The sequence below is a fragment of the Anolis carolinensis genome, chromosome 2 (assembly GCF_035594765.1).
Source record: "Anolis carolinensis isolate JA03-04 chromosome 2, rAnoCar3.1.pri, whole genome shotgun sequence".
Taxonomy (NCBI): domain Eukaryota; kingdom Metazoa; phylum Chordata; class Lepidosauria; order Squamata; family Dactyloidae; genus Anolis; species Anolis carolinensis.
This window is the reverse complement of record NC_085842.1, coordinates 269,586,455-269,613,726: the sequence shown is the minus strand read 5'-3', so window position 1 is coordinate 269,613,726 and position 27,272 is coordinate 269,586,455. Positions and strand designations below refer to the sequence as shown.

At 40.2% G+C, this 27,272-nt stretch overlaps 1 protein-coding gene across 3 annotated transcripts in view; it reads right to left on the bottom strand.

Annotated features, from left to right (window-relative positions):
• The window catches only part of pja2 (praja ring finger ubiquitin ligase 2), a 64,681-nt gene extending 47,467 nt beyond the window's left edge, over window positions 1-17,214 (bottom strand). For 2 of the 3 annotated variants that reach the window (XM_008114000.3, XM_003222993.4), the window contains exon 1: window positions 17,059-17,214. In XM_008114000.3, the coding sequence (XP_008112207.2) occupies window positions 17,059-17,173 (115 nt within the window). In that variant the 5' untranslated portion in view covers window positions 17,174-17,214. Of the gene's footprint in view, window positions 1-3,952; window positions 4,070-17,058 lie in introns of all 3 variants that reach the window. The other variant, XM_008114001.3, reaches the window with a different exon arrangement.
• Window positions 17,215-27,272: the final 10,058 nt, after the last annotated feature.

The following is a 27,272-nucleotide window of genomic DNA, read 5'->3' as shown; positions in this document are numbered from 1 at the left end:
TCCTTTTAAAATTATTGAATAAAATGTAAAAAAAAAATCAGGAGGCTAAAATACTCTCTTAAAGCTAATAGCCGTTTCCCAACAACATTCACATATCAAATACCTAATAAAAGAATCAGAAAAGAAATCTTTGTAGAAATTCCTTATCTAAATGTGGAATTACTGTGATCTACAATCTACAATCTGGATTTCTCTTGGGTTTTTACAGATAGCAGCTTTCCCCATAGTAGTTTTTGCAGTACAGCACTAAGTTAGATATGGAGGGACAAATGCACAAAAAATACCAAATAAACAGATTTTTGGTGTGTGTGTGAGAGAGAATAAGAGTAATCTCAGATATGTCCCTTGATATCAGACAGGAATCTTACAACTTTCCATCGTTTTAACATTTTAGTTCCCCCACACCCAGGCTTTCCCATGCTTCACAATTTTAGCAATACGGGAGCCTTGTAAAGGTGATCCAATTTTGGGGAGGAGAGAACAAATGGGAAATGGTTTGTGTTTGATTGTGTACCATATGAACTCAAGAGAGGTGGTCGATTTCATAAGAGGACAGAGTGATCTTAAATGAGAGAGAAAACATTGGATTAAATTAACCCGAACTTCAGGCTCCACTTCTACCTGTTGAGCAGCATCCTTGGCAAGCAACTTTGCTTTTTACAATTTCTCATTCTGTGAAATAGGTGTTTTATGACTTGCTGTACCATTGTCAGATATTTTTCATGAGTATCTCCACAGCAGACATTTTGTGACACTGCCTTTAAAATATTCTCAAATCTCAAATATATTGACTGGCTACAGAAATGGTGTTCCCTGGCCTAACAACTCCTTGTTTAAATATTAACTTAATTCTAGTGGAGTTGGAATTTTCTAGCAGAATCAATGCACTTGGTTATTTAAATACTCATTCCACAGGCGCATCTTACATCCAAAGGGACATATGGAAGATTTTTAATAAATACATTCAACATTAGGATTTTCAACATCTGTAAAATAGTTACTGTATATACTCACGTAGATGTCTAGAAATTTTAAAAATGATCCAAAAAACCTGGATTGATTTATTCACGGGTGAATGTAAGTAATGTACCTTAACTGTTATCCATTTCTCTGAGTAGACTGGCAAATGTAGAAAGCTTTGTCCCGGCCAGGACAACCTAAAAGAAGCACTGACCCCTCTTTATTCTCTCCACCATGGCACTTTTTGAATGTCTAGGTGGGAAAAACATAGGCCTTTTTGAATGACTAAATGGAAAAAAGCAGAAGTGGCTAATTCTTTGCCACTGTTTTCTTTTGCTTTATACTTTGTTACATGCCTCTGGGTATTACCCTTGACATATCCATAGGTTTTATCAAAATTCTGAATTCTGCCCCCTCAAACCTGCCTTCAACATATACATGAGGTCAAATTGTACACAAGTATACACAGTATCTTCTCCTTATTTTATTATTAGGACAGAAATGTAATATAGTCAGCTCTCCACATTTGTAAATTTGCTTTTGAGAATTTGATTATTGACAGACTTGATCAATATGTTCTCTCTAGGAATTTGTAGGTCTTTTAGTATGACCCTATGGACAATTTCTCATGGAAGTTAAGCACAAGTGTTCCACTGGAAAACCTAGCAATTCCTAAAGAGAACATTTCTCTAGGCATTTGTAGGTCCTCCAGAATGATTCTATGGTCAACTTCTATTGGACTCTCTAGAGATTCCTAGAGAGATATTCTCTAAGGTAAAAAAAGGTTTTTTTGTTTGCTGTTTTTCCAATTTTAGAAGGGTCCTGTGTCCCTAACCCCAGTAAATTTGGAAGGTCTGTGTCACTGCAAAACAAATGGGATAATAACTTCATACAAATAATGAATAATACATAATATTGCTTTACAACCCCTTTATTCCCCTCTCTAGTCTTAAGAATGGCTCCAGGGCCAGGATCACAGTTTGTTCTGTACTGGTGCCTCCTTCCCTGACAGTCAGACAGTACCGTACCTCAAGCAGCAAGCAGCATCATTTCAACAAACTGAACACATTTCTTTCTGTCTTCTCAGTCATAATCTATGGTTTACGGTTGGTGAAGTGCTATAACTGATACCTATCCTGCTCCTTTCCTGGTCCACACTTCCTTATGAGGATATAATTGTACATTCCTGTAATTTCTGCATCCAACAAGCAGGATGAAAACAGGAACAATAATGCAAGTAAGAACCCCATAATATCACATGGGTAAATAATACCCATGAGTGAAGCACTGCTTTCTGTCGTATGAAAACTTGGTAGAGTCTCACTTATCTAAACTTCTGGATTATCCAAGCCATTTTTGTAGTCAATGTTTGCAATATATCATGATATTTTGGTGCTAAATTCGTAAATACAGTAATTACAACATAACATTACTGCATATTGAACTACTTTTTCTGTCAAATTTGTTGTAAAACATGATGTTTTGGTGCTTAATTTGTACAATCATAACCTAATTTGATGTTTAATAGGTTTTTTCTTAATCCCTCCTTATTATCCAAGATATTCGCTTATCCAAGCTTCTGCTGGCCCATTTAGCTTGGATAAGTGAGACTCTATTGTACTACAAAATTGTAAAGGTGGATTGCAAGAAATCTATTTTACTATTTAAACTTGCATTGCTTCAAAAGTTCTACTGCAGTTCCTATAGCTACCTATGATTTCTGTAAGTCAGGAAAAGATCTAATCAGCCTATTAGCCTTCCATGCCAATTTCAAAGATGGGAGACAGGAAAGCTAACAAATGTAGAACATTTGCAGCTATGGCTGCAATTGAGAATTGTCTTTCTCATTGAAGTCCAATGAATCCAACATTCGTTCTTGCAGAAGCTAGCATGATATCTCTTCAGAGTCCAGCAGAAATTGAGATCTCGTTTCTTTTTTCAGCATGTGGTATCTAAAAACTATATGTATCTGGACATAAAAAATTTCAACAAGCTATTGTGATAACTGCCATTAACAAAAAAATTAATTTATTCAAGCCTGGGTAGGTATCCTGGTTTCTATTGGAAGTTTTAAAAATCAATTATCATAATGTCTAATGGTCAGGATTTAAAAGAGCTGTAATCCAAAAATCTTAAGAAGGTGCAAAGATACCTGGTTCTAAGCCATTTAAACAAGATGTCATATTTTATAGCATCAATCAATTAAGAGTTGTACTGTAAAATATATAAAGTTGGTTTCAGCATTTTGCCAGAAAGATATCTGCAAGAGCTTCTTAAGATGTCTGCAGCACAGTTGCCTTATAACTTTAAATGTATTATTTGTTAAGCTTCAAAATGCATTTGAGTGTACAGTGTTTTTAAAGAAATTTAAAATTAGGTCCTGCCTGCAGGTTTACAATCTTTCCCTCCATTCAGAGCTCTTGTATCTAATACAAGTTTCCTTTCCCTTTTATCTGCATCATTTAGGCTATGCTGCAGTAAGTTTTCCCTTGTGATATGTATGTCGGGTTTACCATATGTCACCCTCAATCTTAAACAGCTACTTAAAAAGAAATCACAAATGACTAACACAGAGCAGAAAAGTACTATGTGAAAAACAGAGCAGGAAAGTACAGTGATCTATGAGAATTCTCTTGGCTAAATTTCTAATAGGCATTTTAAAAATTTAATTAAAAGTTAAATAGAAAAGGGTGTTCCTCTTGAAATTTGTCTTATCACACTTTAGATTTCGCAGGAATTCTCTGAAATCAATATTCAAATGACTTGACACTATCAGTTTATATATATGGTGGGACTAGATTTGTATCAGCAATGACTCCAATAAAAGATTGGGTGAACAAGCTAAAATAGGAGCAATCACTGAGCCCTGGCACTTGAAATGGTCCTTGATTATAGAAATTCTTTGGAGGTTTTTTTTTTAAACTAATATATGGAAAACTGCTTCTCCCAATCTTCCAAAATCTATTCTAAGCAAAGATGTCAGAATACCTACTGCAATTTGGCAGGGTCTTGTTAGAAATGATTTCAATCTGATCCATATTTTCCTAGTAGCTTTCTTCCTGCCATCTCCTCAGTTCATCTGCTCTAGCCCTTTATTTGTCCATGAAACCTGTGTGATGCAAATCATATTACTTTAATTAGTTTTTTAAAATAAACTCTGCCCATACTACTTATTTTAGTAAGGAAATGACACATATTCATTCGTTCATTTATTTCTTTTACAGCCACAAACTTCTCAGGTGAATGTATGAAATTTTTTTACTAACAAAACTTCTGAAACTGTTCTGATTTTTTGCAATAAATCTTTTCTGTCTAAGATTTTAAAGCTACCGATTAAACTTTGTCATTTTAAAGAATTCAATGACTTTGAATTCAACAACAACAACACTGTACATTTAGTTGATAGGATATGACTTATAAATGTGACAGAAAAAATTAATTTAGTGCTAAGGAAGAAGTACTATTTTGATAATTAATCAAGTGACACTCTCATGTCATTACCAAGTTTCCAAACAATTCATATACATGGTTGGCATTGAATGTTTGCCATATGTGTTGGAAACCACCTTGAGTCCCTTTGGGGAGATAGGACGGGCTATAAATAAAGATGATGATGATGATGATGATGATTATACACCCCCCCCCCCCAATTGAAATGACATAGGAGTGATTTTAGGGCCAGGTCCTCTGGGGGACAGTTACTTCAACCAGCCAGAGCCCAACTGGCAACTGTCATCCAGAGAATCTTTTCAGTCGCCCCTAAAACTGATAGAAGAGATTTGACAGCTAAATGAGCTATCAGAAGTTAAACATAAGTAAAAATCTATCTCTTTCAGCAGGCCTACTCGGTAAATTTGAAATAGTAATTTTTAAATTTACATTTTATTAATACTGGTGTTTTAATATTTTATATTATAGCCCTTTGTTTTATCCATTTTATACTGCCTCAAGCCATGAGGAGAGAAAACAAATAGAATTTGTTGTTGTTATTTAACCGATTTAGGTATTCAGATTATTAATTAAGCAATATCATGTAATAAAAGTTTATAGTTATGGAATCAAACTACTGTATAGCCCACTGAAAGATGTTATTTAATAGGGAGATAAGTAGCTAGAAGAACAAAAACAGAACAGTCTCTAGTTTACTTTTTTTTCCAGGACATAGCTTTCTCATCTTTGCCATTACCATTCCTGGAAATTATATGGTTGCTGGGAACTGAAGTCAAACACTTCAAAGCATAAGCTGGGAAAGCTGTTAAAAACTACATAAAGTTTACAAACTATCGAGAGTATGCTTTGTGTTGTTCAGTGTTACAAATAGAATTCTACTAGTGTGGAAGTCATGATCTTGCGCATCCTTTTCCTTGACACGAGTTTTTATTCAGGACAAGTCAACAAATGCTCCAAAAAGAACACACAAGGCATGTTCTGCATCCTGTATCATCCAAAACAACCTGGCTCTATTTGAAACAGATGGCTGATGAACATGGTATGCCACATGCTACACATAATATGCAATTTTAATTGAGAAATAGATCTTGACGAAGCTGAAATATTGAGGTGACTGCTACTATGGACTGATACCTTGTGAAGAGTACTGTATATACATAATCATGTATAACTAGATTCATGTATAAGCTGAGGAAAGGTTTTGATGCCAAAATTATGGATTTTGATATGACTGGTGGATACGATTAGGGTCATTCTGCAGAGGAAAAAACACCAATGCCCCCAGAGGGTGCTTAGCAGCCATTGACCACTAGATTTTCTTCACCCGGGCAGTCAAAAAGTTTAGAAGTACAGTAGAGTCTCACTTATCCAAGCTAAACGGGCCAGCAGAAGCTTGGATAAGCGAATATCTTGGATAATAAGGAGGGATTAAGAAAAAACCTATTAAACATCAAATTAGGTTATGATTGTACAAATTAAGCACCAAAACATCATGTTATACCACAAATTTGACAGAAAAAGTAGTTCAATATGCAGTAATGTTATGTTGTAATTTCTGTATTTATGACTTTAGCACCAAAATATCATGATATATTGAAAACATTGACTACAAAAATGGCTTGGATTATCCAGAGTCTTGGATAAGCGAGGCTTGGATAAGTGAGACTCTACTGTAGTACCATGGTGGAGAGAGTAGTAGGGAGCCAATGCTTTTTTTTAGGTTCTCCCAGGATGGAGTAAGGTCTTGCCTTTTGCTTATCTACTTAGAAAGGGGAATTATTCCTTTTTTTTATATGAGTTAAAGTTCAGTACTAACACTGACTCATGGATAAGTTGACCTAGGTTTTTATAACTGATTTTTTTTTTATCATCGAACCTCATCTCCAAGATACCGCATTGTTATGTTGTTGCTTATTGTTGTTATGTGCCTCCAAGACATTTCTAACTTATGGAGATGCAAAGATGATCCTATCATGGGATTTTCTGAGGCTAGATGTGTGACTTTCTCAAGATCATCCAGGGTGCTTTTATAGTCAAGTGAAGATTTCTTCTCCATAGTCAGTCAATGTTTATTTCCATGTTAGTTCCATTAGCTTTCATGGGGGGGGGGGGGGGATATCCCATGAAAATATCTGTCCCTTTTAGGCTGATGCTTTGAGCACTGGTGATACAGTCAGTATCAGGTCCCAGACCCCACTGATATTGTAGTTTCATTCCTGCTATAGACATGCAAATCACTCAAATCCAAGATGAACTATGGTATACTGTATCACCAATTCATGCAATTTTTCTGAAACCCACAAAGATAAAAATAAAATCTCAGATGCAGAAATTAATCTTTCAGAAATTCAAAGATTCAAGGATATACTTATTTATTACTTAATTACTGTATACAGCCAGCCCCACTCAAATGCCCGGTAAAGAGAAGGGAAAAGGGAGAGGGGGGAGGTGCAGGACAACTCAGCCACCCTCACCTCTCCCCCTCCCCCGCACAGCCAGTGCGCGTAGGCCCAAAGCCTGCACCCATAGGTCTGGCCGCCCTGGCCTACGAATGCAGGCTTTGGGCCATGCCTAGCTGGGCCTCGCAGGGCCTACAGCTGAGTGCCGAGTAAGGAGCGCTCCTTAATCAGCAATCAACTGCAAGGCCCAGCGAGGCCCAGCTGATTGCCAAGTAAGGATCGCTCCTTACCCTGCAATCGGCTGCAGGCCCTGTGAGGCCCAGCTGCGTAGGCCCAAAGCCTGCACCCGTAGGCCCGGGAGCTTTGGGCCTACAGGTGCAGGCTTTGGGCCTACACACCCAGGCCTCACAAGGCCTGCTGCTGATCGATCCGAAAGGCAGGCTTGGAGCAGATATCGGCTCCCGCCTACCTATTGTTTCGAGTCAATTATTGTTTTGTTGGGGGTCTTTTTGTTTTGTGCCATCCGAATGGATGATACGAAACAAACACATATGAAACATATGAGACAAATACCGCGCACATCTCTACTGTATACTTATGTCTAAGTCTAGAAATTGTAATAAAAAATCAACCCACCCAACCACACATACTCCCAAATGGTTCAACTTATCCATGAGTCAATGTAACTCTATTCAGAGAAGGGAATGGTTTCTTTTTATATAAAAAATAATATGGCATCTTCAGTTTTCTCTACACAAAATGATCCTTGACTTATGCGATGGTCATATAAAATTCATAATTATGGCCCACAAACAGGCTCTCTACTTATAGATGAAGTCAACCTATACCCAAGTATATATGGGAATCTGATCCAAAATTAATATGGCATACCATGCATATGGGTTTCAATATTTTCAGTGTTGACTAAAAAGTTACAATCAAGTATTCTGCTAACTATGTCATTATCTACTTTTTTAAATTACAAAATCTGTGAAGGTAACTTCCCTCCATATTTTCAGAGGGCAAGAAGATGTGCTTGGCATGGAACCATTTGCAGGTTTCTTTGGGGCATATTCATAATTTTGCTTATACAACTGTACAATCCTAGTTGTTATATATCATAAATATATCTGATGAGAAGTTATGAATGAAGCATTTCATCTGTTAAAGTAGTAAAAATAGTTTAGGTCTGATATAAAAATAAAGATTAAATATGCAGTGTTCCCTCGCTACTTTGCGGTTCACTTTTCACTCTCTCACTGTTTCACGGGTTTTCAATTAATATTACTGTACACATTTATTGTGGTATTTTCACTATTTCACGGGTTTTTGCGGTGTGCAAAGGGTTTTTGAAAGGGGGGAGAAGGAGAAATAAAGGGAGGGGGGAGGGTAGGAAATAAAAAAGGGTTATTTAGCTTCCATTCTTCGTCTCTGCCTGTATATTGTAACTGTTAAAATAAAGTACAGACTGCATTGTAGTAAGTGGTCTGTGGTTTGCTCTCCTCCACACATAGAATAAATATAGTGTTCCTACTTGGTGGATTTTCACTTATTGCGGGTGGTCCTGGAACGTAACCCCTGCAATAAAGAGGGAACACTGTGTGTGTGTATATATATATATACATACACACACACACACACACACATACATAGGGTTTTATTTTCACAATGTATCACAACATTTTCCATGAATTTTTCCTACAATTTCCTCCTTAGTGACTGCTGGGTGTTGCAAAGGATAGTGAATCAGATCGTTATTTGTCTGATTCAGTAATAAACTGAATATTCATCTGATTCAGTAATATACTGCAACAGGATATTGTTCCTATTGTCTTTCAAGAAAATACTTCTTTAAATAATTGAAGCAATGTAAAGTTAAACATTCCTATATCCATCATTGTTTGTTTTCATTTTAACCTATCTAAATAACCAGATTAGTCACTAATTATCATAGATTTCTGTGCCGGACCTTTTTTACCAGATAAAAAATGTTGAGTATATTATCCAGGATGCATAAACATAACAATATAGAAATATTTTGGATTACTGTCAGAAGGTCCTGTTTTTAGTGTTAACCACTCAAAGGTGATACTGGATTCCTTTTTTACTTTTTATAATGAAACAGACTAACATAATTGTCTTTTTGATTAGCAGTGCAAGTCACCTACATTCCTGTTTTGCAGAATGCATGTAATGTAAAGCTACTCAGTTGCTATAATAGTTTTGGGCTACACCTGTTTTCCATTTCTAATCAGTTACATTACAAAATGCTGTTCAATTATTGAAAGAACACGTAGTCATGCCTTGGATCAGCAAACACCATATGACTAGATATTTTATGCCACTCAATAATCATTCTCCAAAAAAGCAGCACCTCAGGGAAAAATTGGTATGCATTTACTTGTCACAAAGCAAACTGCAACTGCCTATTTGATTGCAAAGAGCTATCAAGGCCATTGGAAGAAGACAGGTTTGATACTATGATGCTAAGCATATTTTCTTGAATATAAATCTAACTAACTGCAGTTAAATTTACTACTTGTCAGCTGAGCAAGGGATCATGTACAATTAGTATCAAAAAGCACTAAACTGAGCAATGTTTACTGAGTAAAACTTTATCAAGTTGCAACTCAAAATCAGGCAAGTGAAACGTTAAGAAGGAAAACTACAGAACACTATGCTGTATAAGCACCTCCCTCTTTTCCTTTAATTTTTCAAGAACTGAAATTGAGAAAGGACATTAGAATCAATCAAGATCAAATAATAATAATAATAATAATAATAATAATAATAATAATAATAATAATAATAATAATAATAATAATAAATTTATTTATATCCCACCTCCACCTACCCCGAAGGGGACTCGGGACGGCTTACAGCAAAATCAGATACAAAACAATGATAAAATAAAATATGAAACATCAAAGAACAATAACAAAAACCAATAATAATATATACACAGCAACCGAAAATATGCTTAGAAATTGCAACTGATGCACTAAGAGCAGTGGTTCTCAATCTGTGCTTTTCCAGATGTTTGGACTTCAACTCCCACAATTCCTAACAGCTGGTAAACTGGCTGGGATTTCTGGGAGCTGAAGTACAAAACATCTGGAGAAGCACTCAGAACCACTGAGCAATGTAATTCATTTGAGTGTTAACAGTAGGGCAGGGAGACCAGGGTTCAATTCCACGCTCAGCCATATAAATCCTCTGGGTGGCCTCGGACAAGCCATTCCACTTTCAGAGGAAGGCAATGACAAATTCAATCCAAACAAAACTTTCCAAAAAAAACACCCTGTGATAGCTCACCTCATAAAAGTAGCAACTCACATTTGTATTTAAAGCGATGCTTCACATTTTACAAGTACAGACAACACTGTGATTTGGTATATTATTACTTCCTCTCATTTAACACAGGAAACAATAGTATGAAATCCAGTTATCTTAGATAGCAATGTAAAGGTTTACAAAGCCTGAGTGTTTCTCGTCCAGTAACATGTTCACATTGTGAGCTACAAATTGTGGCACGTTATTAAAAAAATGTAAGTACATTTGCAACATTCTGAATCATGAAGCTATGGGAAGTGAAGTGAGAGGACGCGAGGATGCAGCCCCTTGAGCTCTTGCCTCCAGCCCTCCCAGTTACACGCAGCTGTGCAGAACTCTCCCTAGAGCTCTGCGCAGCTATTACTCAAGCCTTCCTCTTTGTGAGAGAATATGGTGGGCCGCCATGTCCTCCTGCAAAGAGGAGCGCCCTGCAGGCACACACATATGTGTGGGGCTCTTCTAAGAGCCCCGTGTGAAGCACTCTCCCCCCTGCTCCAACTGCCCCCAGCCTCCCCCCGTGCAAACCACCACCCCCACCTGCACCAACTCAGCCTGGCCCTCCTGGCTTGCTACCCCCTTTCAAAAAGGTTTGCCCATGCTTGAGCTTAAATAACAAGTGCTTGCTGTTATTAATCTCTAAAGAAGGGCTGGCAAAACTGTATCCCATGGGGTGCCTAATGCCTTTTGGACTCCTAAGTGTGGCCTGTACCCAGATGTCTCTCGAAGTCCCCTAGTTTTGAGAAGTTTTTTCAGGTAGATTCTGGAGCAATTTTTTCCCCCACCTCAACTACTCCGAATGTTGCGAAACTGGCTAAAAAGCCAGATTGCTCCCCTATTGTCATACCCCAAATGTCCTCAAAAAAGTAAAAACATCAGCCAAAAATGAACCAAAGTTATATAACTTATATAAAGTGGAGTAATAATGTAACCACTCATGGTTAGATATGCCTCTGACAGTCAAAGTGATAGAGTACTGACCTTTGGGAGAGGGGGGGATCACTCTATCTATAGTCTGTGGGTAAGTGTCCCATGCTCTCCGGAAAAAGAAATTTTAAAAATAATTATATCTACACACATGTGCATATTCAACATGATAGTTGAGGGGGGAAGGGAAAGTGGCCAATAGAAGAAGGAAAGACATCAGTATGGGAACAAGATGACAAATGGTATACAGTGGACTCTTGCTATCTTCTGTAGTTTGGCTCCCGGACCAGAACCCCACCCTGATATCAAAATTCATAGATAATCAATAACAAAGCAAAGTGGTGTCCCTTATATAAAATAGCAAAACCGAATCTTGTTTTTTGGAATTCTTTTGGAGTATTTTCAAGCCATGGATATCGGAATCTGTGGATACAGAAGACTGACTGCACTATTAATTTTGAATTTTAGTTACTCATACTCAGAAGAAGCTAAAACAACATACAAAGAATCAATTGTACAAATATCTTCTTCAGGGAGAAGTGGACTTGCCCCATCAACGTTCAGCTGAAATAACACAGCCCAACCTACTCAAAACATTGTTGGCATCTTGGTAATTAGGCCTGTTCCTGGGGTTATTTGGGGCGCTGATGAAGAAAATGGATAGTCCATATCCGCTCTAGTTTCTTAGGTATGGTTATCATGGTTGCATATGGGCGAGCAGATGGCAACTGATAGATGACATATATTCTGTATCTCAAAAACTACAGCTGATAGGGGGAAACTGGTGCCATTTTTGGAATCAGCAGGTCAAATATAGCTAGAAACAGGGCTAACATGAGGCACCAAAATGTGTGTTGGCCAGTGTAAGCTAACAGGCTGTTTGGTTGATTAGGGGTAAGAATGTCATAGTACACCAGATGTTGCTGTAACGCAGCTCCTAGCAGCCCTTGCCAATATAGCCAGAATTTCAACAAGCTTGTTTGTATAATTAAATGGGAAAAAATATTTCTAGTTGACCCTGAGACTGTTTCAGGGTCATACTAGCTGCGAAAAGAGCAGTAACTGGGGCCTAAAAATAAACATAAGTGGCTGAATCCATACAAAGGAATGCAAAGGGAGGGAGACCAAACCTTTGCTTTTCTTAGAATCATAGAATCATAGAATAGTAGAGTTGGAAGAGACCTCAAGGGCCATCTAGTCCAACCCCCCGCTAAGAAGCAGGAAATCGCATTCAAAGCACCCCCGACAGATGGCCATCCAGCCTCTGCTTAAAAGCTTCCAAAGAAGGTGCCTCCACCACATTCCGGGGGAGAGAGTTCCACTGCCGAACAGCCCTCACAGTGAGGAAGTTCTTCCTGATGTTCAGGTGGAATCTCCTTTCCTGTAGTTTGAAGCCATTGTTCCGTGTCCTAGTCTGCAGGGCAGCAGAAAATAAGCTTGCTCCCTCCTCCCTATGACTTCCCCTCACATATTTGTACATGGCTATCATGTCTCCTCTCAGCCTTCTCTTCTGCAGGCTAAACATGCCCAGCTCTTTAAGCCTCTCCTCATAGGGCTTGTTCTCCAGACCCTTAATCATTTTAGTTGCCCTCCTCTGGACGCTTTCCAGCTTGTCAGCATCTCCCTTCATCTGCGGTGCCCAAAACTGGACACAGTATTCCAGGTGTGGTCTGACCAAGGCAGAATAGAGGGGGAGCATGACTTCCCTGGATCTAGACGCTATTCCCCTATTGATACAGGCCAATTCTTACCCCTTAATTGTTTTGCTTTAAAGCAGAGACAGCAACCATCTTGGCGAAAAGGGTGGAAACTATTTGGCCCTTCAAAAGTTGCTGGATTGGAAGTCCCAGCAATTTTAACAAGCAAAGCCAATGTGAGGAACACTGGGGGTGCAATCCAACAACTGCTGGGCACAGGATTCTCACTCTGCTGTAAATAATGGTCTTTTCTATTCCAGAGGGTTAGCTGCTTCTAATATAGGAAAGCAGTGGAATACAATATAAGGAAGGGAAGAAGGAGGTCTTGCTCTCTTCTCATGTGCTATATGTATTTCTATATATGAGTATTTGTGTATTTTAAGAGAGACTATATCTTCATAGCCCCTTCCTTCCACACACATTTATATGTGAACAGAACAGGCAAGGGTACAAATTCTCAGTTATTCGGGAAACCTCATGTTGGTTAGTTGGCCTACATTTCTTCTGATTGTGTCTGATTTCTCTTTCTTTCATTGATGGGAAGAAAAAAACTAATACAGTAGGCTTTTGGTATCCACTGAGCTTTGGTTTCAGGACCCCCATGGATAACAAAATCTATGAATGTTCAAGCCCCATTATAGACAATGACATATGGTAGTAAAGCAATGTCTTTTACATAAAATGTCAAAATCAAGACTTATTTTTTGGAATATTTTGAAGACATGGATGGTGGAATCTCTAGATGTGGAATCTGTGGATATAGAGCAGGGGTCCCCAAACTTTTTAAACAGGGGGCCAGTTCACAGTCCCTCAGACCGTTGGAGGGCTGGACTATAGTTTTTTTTAAAAAAACAATGAACAAATTCCTATGCACAAACAAATTCCTTATTTTTAGGAAAAAAACAAATATAGCCTCAATGTTAATAATAATCATAATAAAAATAACAAAGAAGGTTGGAAGAGACCCCTTGGGCCATTTAGTCCAACCCCCTTCTGCCTTTGTGCACCAAAAACACAAGTAAAGCACCCCTGACAGATGTCCACCCAGCTTCAATGGTATAAATAATTAATAATAATAATACATCACACAGTCCTAAATTCTTGGGAAGTGTTCAACTTGTGATTTTATGATACGAAATCCAGCACATATATCTCGTTTGCTGTGTTATACTGTGTCTTTGTGTCAATAATAATAATAATAATAATAATAATAATAATAATGGTTGGAAGAGACCCCTTGGGCCATTAGTCCAACCCCTTTGTGCACCAAAAGCATTAGCAAAGCACTCCTCAATAATTAATTATTAATTAAATAATAATGAAAATACCATTATAAACAAGCAAAGCTTTGGAAGGTGCGTACCAGGAGAGGGAGGAGGCAGGAAAGGCGTGCACTTTTACCTCCTCCCTCGCGCCGCATGTGCCTTCCTCAGTAGAGGAGGAGGGAGCCGCCGCTGCGGGGGCTGGATAAATGACTTCAATGGGCCGCATGTGGCCCGCGGGCCTTAGTTTGGGGACCCCTGATATAGAGGGTGCACTGTACAATACGTGAATGTATGGAAGATGGAACACAAGATGCTGTATTATATCTCGTGTAGTGGGCTCTACCAGAGCCATCCAGTGCATTCCAATTCGCAATCATTACAAAAACAAAACATAACACAACCATTCTATAGTCTCATGTGGCAAGAAAAACAGGAAGACCAAAGAACCTGGATGCTTACATAAACTTGGCAGGGAAGAATTAAAGCAAGCCAATCAAGGTTTGCAAATGAACCTCGCTGCACCATTGGCTACAGACACACAACAAACCGTTCACCCTTTGGAAAGCCTCTCCAGAAACAAGAACTGTCACAACTACTTGCAGGTCTGCACACAAGCAAACCCTATAGTACAGGCATGGGCAAACTTTGGGCCTCCATGTGTTTTGGACTTCAACTCCCACAATTCCTAACAGCCTACTGGCTTTTAGAAATTGTGGGAGTTGAAGTCCAAAACACTTGGAGGGCCAAAAGTTTAGCCATGCTTGCTATAACAGGCAATTAGTGTCTTGCTATGCTTTGGTTACAGGGAGGTTCCTGGGTAAAAAAATATATGTGGATGTTCAAGTCCTATTCTATACAGTATATAAAATGGCAACATCAAGGTTTGCTCTTTGGAATACATACAGGCAGCCCCCAACTGACAAATAAGATAGGTTCTGTACATTTGTTCTTAAGTTGAATTGGTTTGTTAGTCGGAATGGGTACATTTTTAAAAATAAAATTTGAGGGGGGAGGGAGCTGCCTCACGCTTCTCTTCAGCCAACACTTCCCGCTTCCTTTGCCAGCCTCTTTCACCTTGGCTGGGGAGGGACAGTTAGATCCACCACAACCCAGCTGGCCATTTCTTCCCCATTCGTAACTCCGGGACTGCCTCTGTGTGTACGTGTGTGTATGTGTACAGTGCTCCCTCACTTATCGCAAGGGTTACGTTCCAGGACCATCAGCACTAAGTGAAAATCCAGGAGGTAGGAACACTATTTTTATTTTAGTATTTATACATTATTTTAATAGTAAGGTGGCCTTTCTCCCCCTTCCAAGCCCCGGGGAGCCAGTGAAGCCTTCCCTACCAGCGCCAGCGGGCCCCTTTCTCCGTGCCCACCATGTTGCTCTGGCTGCCTCTGCTCCTGCAGCCAGGGAAGAAGGAACGCCACTCCACCCAGTGAATGAGCGAGCGAGGGTGGGTGACAGAAGGTGGGTGGCAGAGTCGGCAGCTCTTGCTTCTACTGCCGCTCCAACTGGGCCACGCTGGAAAACGTGGAGGACTCGGAAGAGGGGTGGGACTCGTGGAGGACTCTGCCCCCTCTTCCGAGTACTCCACGTTTCCCAGCGTGGCCCAGCTGGAGCGACGGCAGAAGCAGGAGCTGCCACCGCTGCCACTCACCCTCACTCTCTCACCCACCCTCCCTCGCTCGCTCACTCACCGGGAGGAGTGGCATTCCTTCTTCCCTGGTTGCAGGAGCAGAGGCAGCCAGAGCAACATGCCAGGCACGAAGTAAGGGGGCAGCCCTAAGGAGAAGCAGCAATGGGGTAAATACGTAAATAAATAAATTATATTTTTCCCCGGCGAAACAGCGAAGGAGCAAAAAGCGAAACGTGAAGTAGTGAGGGAACACTGTATTCAGAAAGAGAGTGAAAACATGGCTTTGTGATCAAGCCTTCAGAGAATAATTATAGAACAATAGATGGATTGGGAATTATGTGCAATGACTATTGGAATGGCCTGAATTACGATTGCTGATAGCGTGGTTTTAACAGTGACTGTAATGTTTTAAAATGTTTTAATGTATTTTAATCTTAATGTTTATATAATTGTACATTGCTTTTAAAGCATTGAATTGTTGCCTATGTGTAAGTCGCCTTGAGTCCCCTTCAGGTGTGAGAAGAGCAGGATATAAGGTAAAGTTTTTCCCCTGACACTAAGTCTAGTCGTGTCCAACTCTGGGGTTGGTGCTCATCTCCATTTCTAAGTCGAAGCACCGACGTTGTCCATAGACACCTCCAAGGTTCTGTGGCCGGCATGACTGCATAGAGTGCAGTTACCTTCCCGCCGGAGCGGTACCTATTGATCTACTCACATTTGCATGTTTTTGAACTGCAAGGTGGGCAGATGCTGGGGTTCCCTGGATTCGAACCACCAACCTTTCTTTCAGCAAGTTTAGCAGCTCAGCAGTTTACCCACTGTGCCACTGAGGGCTCCTGAGGTGGGATATGAATACAGAAAATAAATAAAATGTATATGTATGTATGTATGTGTATACATTTGTGTATATATGGCTGTGTAGGTGTGTATGTATGTATATGTATGTGTGTGTGTGTGTATATATATATATATATATATATATATATATGCATGGGGGTGTATTTCCATGCTCCGTGGATGGCTAAATTCCTGGTGATGTGGGTCGACTGTATCCATTCTCTGCGTTTGCAACCTTACCCACTCGCTCCCCGCCCACGCCCATTTCTCCCATCAACCCAGTGCCCAGCCTCCTCCTCCCCACTCCCAGGCCAGGGGCCCTGACAGACTGGCACCTCACGACCCGCCAGGCCGCACCGCGCCACCCGCCCAAGGCCCATTCCTCTCGGAGGGGAGGCGCGGCCTGCTCCCCTGCCACCCACAGACCTCTCGGGTGCGGGCTTCGGCAGCCTTGGGGAGGACGAGGCCGGGAAGGTGCCTCCGTCCACCGAGCAGCCCGCCTCCCTTCCTCCCTCCCATCGCAGCCCCTTCCCGAATCTCGACGCAGGACTTACCCGCTTCCCCTAAGCCGAAGGCCGTCAGGGCAGCGACAGTCTCCAGACACACGCAAGCACGCACGCACGCGAACTCCCCCACAGCAGAATGGAAAGGCAGCCCAGCCAATTGCATCCCGCAGCTTCAGCTGCAGCGACCAATCAGACGTCTCCTCCCTCATCCGAGAACCAATAGGTGAGAAACATAAGGCGGCCCTCCTGAGGGAAGAGGGGGGCGTTGCGGGTGCTTGACAGGTTCCCTTCCTCCCGTCCAGAGCATCCAGCGCCATCCCACTCAACCACAGCTTCGCGCAGGCGCAGTCCGGCCTCTCTTCCCTGCAAGGCTGAAGCAGTTTGGGCCTGGAGAATGAAAGAGCCCAATAAGGGCTCTATAGGAGTAAGGACTGAACAGGTCGAATGTTTGGAAGAGTAGATTACCATACAGCTTAGTCCTACTCCCTTTTGAAATTAAATGGATGATTTTCCTATCTCCATCACACATTAGCAAACCATCTGCTTTATTCAGTTCTCAGCTGATTTGCCATCCCATGTACTAGATCAGGCATGGACAAACTTCAGCCCTCGAGGTGTTTTGGACTTTAGATCTGTGCCATTTTGGGTGTTTAGGCCATGTGTCTGAGCAAGGAGAACCTGGAGAACCCTTGCCAAAAGAGTCGGGAATGGCACCCCATGAAGCAGCAGACAAAATGGCCTCCTCTTGAAAAGGGTCAGTATAATGCAAAAAAAAACCCCATAGCTCTGAAAGCCATAACCAGGACTTTGTCACCAGTCAAGAAAGCAATCAATGTATTGAAATGCATTTTAAAAGGGAGGGTGATGGCACAAAATAATTTGTAGGACTGCCTGTGCTTTCCTCTGAGGCCAAGAGAGTGTGATTCAAGGTCCAAAGAAAGTGACTTGCTCAAGGCAAGGATTCTGGTATCTTGAGCCCATTATGGTTTTGTTTTGTTTTTTGTTTTGTTTCGTGTCAGGAGCAACCGGAGTTGCTTCTGGAGTGAGAGAATTGGTCGTCTGCAAGGACGTTGCCCAGGGGACGCCCAGATGTTTTTTTTTATGTTTTACCATCCTTGTGGGAGGCTTCTCTCATGTCCCCACATGGAGCTGGAGCTGATAGAGGGAGCTCATCCGCGCTCTCCCCAGGTGGGATTCGAACCTGGCAGCCTTCAGGTCAGCAACCCAACCTTCAAGTCACGAGGCTTTTATCCCCTAGGCCACCGGAGGCTCCAGCCCATTATGTGAAGGTGGGGGAAAGGGCAATTGGCAGTGCCACTGCAGGGGGTGTTTCCTGCTTCCAAAGCTGAGCTGGGCAACTAGAGCTCATTTCTCTGAACCTTCACCTTTTGGGGTCCCAGTTTCAGATAACAATGGTGGTCCCATTCATTTTAAAAGGGTTTACTTAGGCAAGGGATACACAAAGGTGATTTGGCCAGCTGTTTCCGCTGAAGTATAGCTTACTTCCAAATATGTTTAGGACATAAATTACAATCAAATTCCAGTAATAGAATTCCAATTCCAGGAGCAAACATCTTATTTCCTCATGGTTGCCACTGGCCACTGGCCGTGCGAAAAAATCCTTAGTCCACAGCTCAAAAGTGCTGGTTACCTTTAAAGCTGGACACAGCCTGGGCTTGGCATCCCTGGGTCTGAGCATGAACATTGTATGAGAGAGAGAAGAGGAATGCTTTCAGGCTGCAGCCTTAACCACAATTACTGGAAAGTAAGTCCTATTGCACTTACACCTGAATAAATATGCTTCCTTGTACCTCTGCATCACAGCAGACATTCTGCAATTGTGACTTTATTGCCTGTTGCTTAGTATTATTATTGAGTCACTGTCCAGGAGTTATAATAATAATAATATTTTATTTGTATTCCACCCTATCTCCCCGAGGGGTCTCAGGGAGGATTCCAGCATACACAAACACAAAGGCAAACGTTCAGTGCCTAGAGATGAGACAACAGGAGCTGCCTATGAGCTCGATTGTAACTTGGAGAGGAACTGCTCGGGCCTCTGTGGGAGGGTGCCCATGTTGCCGCTGCAGTGCATGGGAGGGAGCCACGTGCTCATGCTTCCCTCCATCTGATTGCCCTCTGCTGGAGTTGGGTGATGTGGGGCGCTGGATTCCGCACGTCCCTCTATGAAGTGGAGTACCAATTGCACCCTCATCCACATCTTCTTCCCCACATTTTCCTAAAACATGGACAAGAAATGTTGCCTTCAGTGCATTGTAGAGAAGGTAGTAAATAACAGCCCAACAACAACAACATCAGAATTTCTTGGTATCAGAGACATTCACAGACGCAATTTAACCTTCTCCAGCTTCCAGCTTCCTGAGGGTATGCTCGATTCCGGCCACAGGGGGAGCAGCTGCTTCATCATCCACTGTGACGCCGACTTCCTCATTCCAAATGCTGCTGGACGATTTTTATGCTGTTTAAATTAGTTAAATTAGCCTCCCCACATAGTGGTACCTAAATTTTCTACTTGATAGATGCAACTATATTTCGGGTTGCTTAGGTCAACAACGAGCAGGGCTATTTTTTATTTCAATGGTCGGGCAGCCTTGAACTCATGACCTCTTGGTCATAGTGATTTATTGCAGCTGGCTACTAACCAGCCTGCGCCACAGCCCAGCCCTATCAATGCAAAATGTGTGTCGGCCAGTTATATGCATGCAATCTTCAACCTATTTTACTCTTCAAGGACAAGTATGTTGACAGGAACACCTAGTCCCAGATCTTCCTATCATTATAGCTCAGGCATGGGCAAACCTTTTTGCCCTGGGGCCATCTTGTGGGACCTGCCACAAGGGCTGGGCTGGGAGAGAGTGCGGGTGGAGCCAGAAGAGGATTGCTGAGAAGATTGCCGTCTAATACTGCTAGTGCACTAGATTAGTCTTCTTCCTAATTCTGAGAATAGTAACTGTTGAATCCTCTGTCTGTGTAGATGATATCATAAATTTCAGATAGTCTCTTATGAAATCCACACTGTTCTTGCACAAACAGTTTAATAGAGTTTAGAAAAGCACAATCTTAGCCTGTGTAGACATAAGCTCTGCCAAGACAGTTTTCATTTCTCCAAGAGCAATCCTAAAAGGAAAGTGTAGCTAGAAATAATCTCTACTCAGGAATTCAGTACAGCATGACCCCTTTGTCCACTGATTTGATGTCCATGAATTCACTTACCCATTCTCCCAAAAATATCTCCTGCCCCGAAGGGTTAGTGGGCTTCTTTAGGTCCTCCAATATTCTTTTATAGTATGCTTCTAGCTCAAATGTAGTCAAAATATACAGTTTGATATTATTACCCAGGATTTCAGATATCTATGGTAGTGCTTGGAATGTATACTCCGTGGATACAGGGGTTGTTCTATATCATTCTGTGGGTCACTGTCTGAATGGTCAGTTGGGGCTGAATGAAGATGCATTAGTAATGAACGCAAAAGTATATTTAGTAGCTCAATCAAGGAATTTAAGTTCCCATTGGCACCATCACAGAAACTGTGGAAATTTTCTTTTGGAAGCTGATGGTAATAGAACTTCAGTGCTGGGGTTAGATTTATAAAATCTAAAAATCCCCAGTGCAGTTTATTCTTCCATCTTGGAAGAAGCTGACAGGTTATAACCAAATTCCTGTTTGAGAAAACACCACCCAAAATACCTAAATATAGCCACTAAAAATCTAGCCCTTTCAGATTCCTAACGTATTTCTTGAATCTTCTGAAAACAACCACTTAGGTGATATTCAGACAATTTGTTTGCAAACCTTCATTTTAGAGCAATTTCCAAATGACTGAAGATGGTTCAGATTTATCTGTGTTAAGGATAGGAGTACAGTACTATATCATCAGCACCACACCTATCACCAATTTTATGTGGAAATACTACAAATTCATCAGAGATGAAATCACATTGTTTATATATGAATTAAAGATAGTGAAGCCAGGAATTACCTTAGGCAAACACCTGTTTTTGTTTTGTTTCCATCCTAGTTTAACATAAAGTACTTGTATGGAGACTTGCATACTACCCTGTTTCCCTGAAAATAAGACATCCCCAAAAAATAGTTTTTGCTGAATTGCTAAATATAAGGCCTCCCCCAAAAGTAAGACCTAGCAAAGTTTTTGTTTGGAAGCATGCTCGGCGCCCGCCAAACAAAACACCAGAGCATGCAGGATTGGTAAATGTACATACGAGTTGTAAATGGAAATAATGGTAATAACAAGAAATTCTTGACAGGAGTCACAGTTTGTCTGGTTTGGTTATGTTGGTTTGTGATGAAAACTACTGTACAGTATATAATAAATGTTCATTTTTTTTTGTTCAACAATAAATGTGAATTCTTCTTCATGGAAAAATAAGACATCCCCTGAAAATAAGACCTAGCGCATCTTTGGGAGCAAAAAATAATCATAGAATCATAGAATCATAGAATAGTAGAGTTGGAAGAGACCACATGGGCCATCTAGTCCAACCCCCTGCTAAGAAGCAGGAAATCGCATTCAAAGCACCCCCGACAGATGGCCATCCAGCCTCTGCTTAAAAGCCTCCAAGGAAGGAGCCTCCACAATGGCCCCGGGGAGAGAGTTCCACTGTCGAACAGTTCTCACAGTGAGGAAGTTCTTCCTGATGTTCAGGTGGAATCTCCTTTCCTTTCCTGTAGTTTGAATATAAGACACTGTCTTATTTTCGGGGAAACACGGTATGGAAAATATGTTTATCTGCTTGCACATTCTTGATTAGCTTTCCCCCCAGAATCTTTCATATGATATAGTGTCAGGATTAATCAAAATCATGCACTAGGTTAGAAGAAGCTGATTTACAGTATATTATGTATCAGATAGAAGGAAACCATGGTCAATTGTGGATCCAGTTAACTGAAAACCTGTCTGCTCCTATATCAAAGTATTATTGGCTATAATCCAGTCTTCTATCTTAGCTAGGGACTATCTGATGTAATTTTCCAAAATTGCTTCCAATCAGTTAACAGGTCTATAATTGTCACCCTCAAAATTATTTCATTGCATTTATTTGGAATTTGTTGGGCTGTATCTATGTAGCTAATGAGCAAGGCCAATATTGATGCTTTGCGTCCCGAGAAAAGCGTGATATAAATAAAGATTATTATTATTATTATTATTATTATTACAAACAAGATAGACATGCTGGATTTCGTATCACAAAATCACAAGTCGAACACTTCCCAAGTGTCTAGGACTGTGTGATGTATTTTCGGATGATGCGTGCAGATCCCAGCAGGGTGGCCTTTTGCAGTTGGCAGATCGTGATTTTGTCAATGTTTGTTGTTTCCAAATGCCGGCTGAGATCTTTTGGCACAGCATCCAGTGTGCCAATCACCACCGGGACCACCTGTACTGGTTTCTGCCAGAGTCTTTGAAGTTCAATCTTGAGGTCCTGAGTTTTTCCTGTTGTTTTTCGTCAATGCGACTGTCACCTGGGATGGTAACATCAATGACCCAAACCTTTTTCCTTTCCACAACTGTGAGGTCTGGTGTGTTGTGTTCCAGAACTTTGTCAGTCTGGATTCGGAAGTCCCACAGTATCTTTGCGTGCTCATTCTCCAATACCTTTGCAGGTTTGTGATCCCACCAGTTCTTTACTGCTGGGAGGTTGTATTTGAGGCATAAGTTCCAATGATTCATTTAGGCCACATAGTTGTGCCTCTGTTTGTAGTCTGTCTGTGCGATTTTCTTACAGCAGCTGAGGATATGATCAATGGTTTCGTCAGCTTCCTTGCACAGTCTTCTTCTTCTTCTTATTATTATTATTATTATTATTATTATTATTATTATTATTATTATTATTATTATTATTAAACACAACAAAATGAGTCCACAGCAGGCAGTCTGCTGGCTGTTGAATCACACGTCGGACACTTCCCTAATGTCTAGGACTGTGTGATGTATCGGCGAATAATGAGAGCAGATCTCAGTAAAGTGGCCTTCTGCAGCTGGCAGGTGGTAATTTTGTCAGCGCCGATTGTGTTTAAGTGCAGACCAAGGTCTTTGAACACCATACTCACTAAAAACTTTCATAGATTGGCTAAAATAAAAGTCTTAGACTAATAATCACATTCCTCATGTTTGATGGAGTTTACTAAGTGAGCTTAATTTGGCATAGATTTAGACTCAATCTTGAGATGTAAAAAAAATAGATCCTTGCCCAATCTCAAAACACTTGGGAAGGGATTGAATGATAAAAATGATGGACTTGGTCAAGATGCATGAGTCAACATGTCTACTAAAAGAAGGGACATTGGAACATTTTTTGAAATACTGTAAACTTTTTATTCGCTTTTTGCACAAGGAAGAGAAGGACTTACCAATTTTGAGTTTACCAATTTTGAATTTTGAAGAATAATTTTAGCGGGGGGGGGGGGGGAGGGGGGTGTTCGAGAAAGGAGTCAACATTGGGAAGGCTAGAGGTTGAAGCTTATGTTGTTTTCTTTCGGCCAGGTGAGAATAGATCGGAGGTCATGTATTTTTTTCTTTCTTTGTTTCCCTTGGCATTTTTTGTGTTTCTGCTCTGTATTTCTTTTCTTGATTCACCTTTTTGACTTTTGGTGTAACTTTAAATTTTTTTAAAATAAAGTTAATTTTAAAAACACCCTGGAAAGCCTTGAACAAATCACTTAACCAACACTGACTTCAAAATTATTGTGAAAATTATATGGAATATATTGTAAAAGCCATAAATGTGTCAAATTTGGGTCCTCAAATCATCAAAATGTGTAAGAAATCCAATTCTTGCTGGGTTATCAGCAAGATGGCACTCTTATATCCTGAAGATCATCATGTTGACAATTTTGACAAGTCCATACCAGTCCTGCCACAGTCCTCCTACTATACTGCTGTTCCTGTGACAAGAATGTGGTATTCTGGGAACTTTATGTATTTGGGAACATAACTTTGTTTTAAATGAAGCATAGTACTAGGGCAGAGCCATAAACTCTACTGTTATCTCTAACCCATTAATTTTTCAATAAAAGGGCACAGCAAAGTTATATTTCAGAAGTAGCACAGGGATGATGACATTTCATGTATATAATACTCTTGATTTTATATTTACTTGTTACATAATGAATTACAGCACAACACCCATATCCATGGGGGAATATGTTCCCATATGTTCTTCATGTGGATATGTGAAACTGCAGAAAATAGCAAACCCTATTGAAATTAAGGACTTTTGGGCAAATAATACTATAGAGTTACAATGAAGGACCACAGAGTCATGCTGAAATACTTAGATACATTCCTATACACAAATAGTGAGTCCTATTGAAATGAAGGAGCATTGGCCAGGAATATCATAGAATCATACTAGAAAAGACCTAGAGATAACATATTTTGTTGAATGTTGATAAAGGAAACTGTAAATACTGGTGCTGCAAATACTGTACTTGTAAAAAAAAAAACCTTCAATGCTCTGGGCTAGAGATAGGGTTAAAAATCCTGGACACAGATAATCAAAGTTGGGCAATGTTTGTGATTCTGGGACCAACAATTACTGTGGATTATGCCAACCCCTCCAAATATGAAAAAATAACCCAAAATATCATATCTGGCTGGGAGTTATGGTGATCGTCCAGCAGAGCCAAGGCAGTCTCTGCACAACTGGACAATGTGGATCTAGTTTGCTCTGGCAAATATAGTTCAGCAGGGTGTATTTGCATTAAAAAACCAGTTAAGGCAGATGATCACATAAATCACTCAACAAGAAAACATGGTAAAAATCTCATAACTAATAGGGTGTCTGCATTTACTAGTTGGGTTTCTTTTAATTTTCCTGTTAAGCTTATATATCATCTAAAAAGTTTCAGTTAGATAGGTAGGTAAAAGGTAAAGGTTTCCCCTTATGTTAAGTCTATTAATGTCTGACTCTGGGGGTTGGTGCTCATCTCCATTTCTAAGCCAAAGAACCGGCATTGTCCATAGACACCTCCAAGGTCATGACTGCATGGAGTGCCGTTACCTTCCCGCCGGAGTGGTGCCTATTGATCTACACACATCTGCATGTTTTCAAACTGCTAAGTTGGCAGAAGCTGGGGCTAACAGCGGGAGCTCATCCTGCTCCCCGGATTTGGAACACTGACCTTTTGGTCAGCAAGTTCAGTAGCTTAGTGGTTTAACCCACTGTGCCATCGGGGGCTCCTTCAGTCAGATAACAACTTATAAATACATAAAGCGTCTGGTTTTCATAACTTCATAATGGGGATAGGGGCTCCAATGATTAAATGTCCCTCGTTCTGTCCATTCTGAAAATCAGATGCCAGGAGGAAAGGGGTTTAGCTTAGCTTTATCCAAAATATCTTCATTTCAATTTGAGTATTTAGAAATCTTTTTCTATAGGCAATATTCAGTCATACGGACTTTCATTTGAAGCTGAAATGGTGCAGCCTAGCTCCTAGTAGGGCTCCAATATTACATTTTACAATATCCTAATTTTTATTTGGATTCCCTCACCCCTTGATATCATGATAGTCAACCGCATACTGCACTGAGCACTTTTTTAAAAAACAAAAACACAGCCCCAGCAGAACTAGAATACATGCATTGAATGGCATATATAATTTTGTCTTATTTATAATATTTCACACAGCTTTCAAATTAGTATAACTGATATAATAAGCTGTTGGTTGAAAACATGAAATAAAATCACTGTTAAAAAAGCCTCTTTGCCAAAGAATGGCAAATCAATGGAATTTTCCTCATAGGCCATTTTTCACATTGCAATCAAGTTGCAATTGATTTTTTTTCACCTGTTTTAATTTCTGTGCTCCAAATTAATTGCATGTTAACTTCAGATACCATCATAAAGGAGAGATTATAACTATTTTATTTACTAAATAGCTGCAACATCTGGGTTCACACCCCAGCTAGCATAGGTGGAAACACCCTCTCCCCCACATTTGTTTGTTTATTTAATTTCTATCCCAGTTTTTCTTAAGGAATTCAAGGTAGCCTGCATGGTTCACCTCCCAATTTTAATCTTCACACCAACTCTGTGAAGTATTTTAGGCTGAGATATGATGATTACTCAAAAATCACCAATTCACACCATTGTCCGTGGTGTCACAGTCTTCCACATTACAGAGTTACCATGCTATGATTCTAATTTAAATGCCATGGCTGCATCCCATGAGATTCTGGGGCTTGCAGTTTGAGGAGCAGCCATGGTGTTTAAAGTGGAATTATAGAGCTTTAATTTTTAACGTGAAAGGGGGTAACAGGGAAACAAAAAGTCAGCAGTTGGCTAATCTGGTTTAGTCAAAATTTACTTTTTATCTTATCTTGACAAACTGAGCCTGTTGAATTATTTACATGATGTTAATGCATGCATATGCAGCTTCTAAGCTTCTAACCCTTTACTGAACAGAATTGACTTATCTGGTCAGCAAGAGCAAGCTTTTGCCTATTCTGATGTTTGAGTGAAACATGTTAGAATGATCATTAAAGTCATTGCAGCAAAACAGTGAATATAATAGATTTTATTCTCAGGGAAGTAACATATATGGATTTTTCAAAGCTGCTCTACAGCTACAGTACACAAAACACTGAAGCAGTGTGACACGGATATAAAGATTTGCATTAAGGGCACTTACAAGTGGACAGAAATATGGCTGGATGTATATTGTTTTGTGAAAATAACCTGGCCCTGAAATGTGTGCATTGTTGAGGCAAAGACACATACGCACACAGAAAGCAGAGAGAAAGAAAGAGTCACCTTCCTTTTTATTATGAAATGGTTCCTATTTTTCCTTCAGGTTAATTACTGTTTTGCCTTTAATGACTGTTTATGACAGTAGTATGAAGTAACAGGGACATGTTACTTCAGGGACATGATTCCAGTTTCTATCCAGTTAAACAGGAAAGGGAGAGAGTGATAGAGATGTCTTTTTGATCCCACTATTCAGTGATGTTTCAGGGTGTGTTGTCTTGTGTGTTGTTTGTTCCAAGCCAGTTCCAGGCCCCTAATGCTGAAGTCCTGAAGACGCTTTCACAAAACCCAAGCTCCATCACAGACCAGCATGTCGTAGTACAAGAGACAACAAGACATTAAGCCAAACAGAAATGAGCACATGGACAGAAGAAAAAGAAAGGACACATTATAGAAAAGAGCACCCAAAGGAACAGATGGGATAAGCAGCCAAATCAAAACTGAGTAAAATAGACTAAGAATATTCTGTGTTG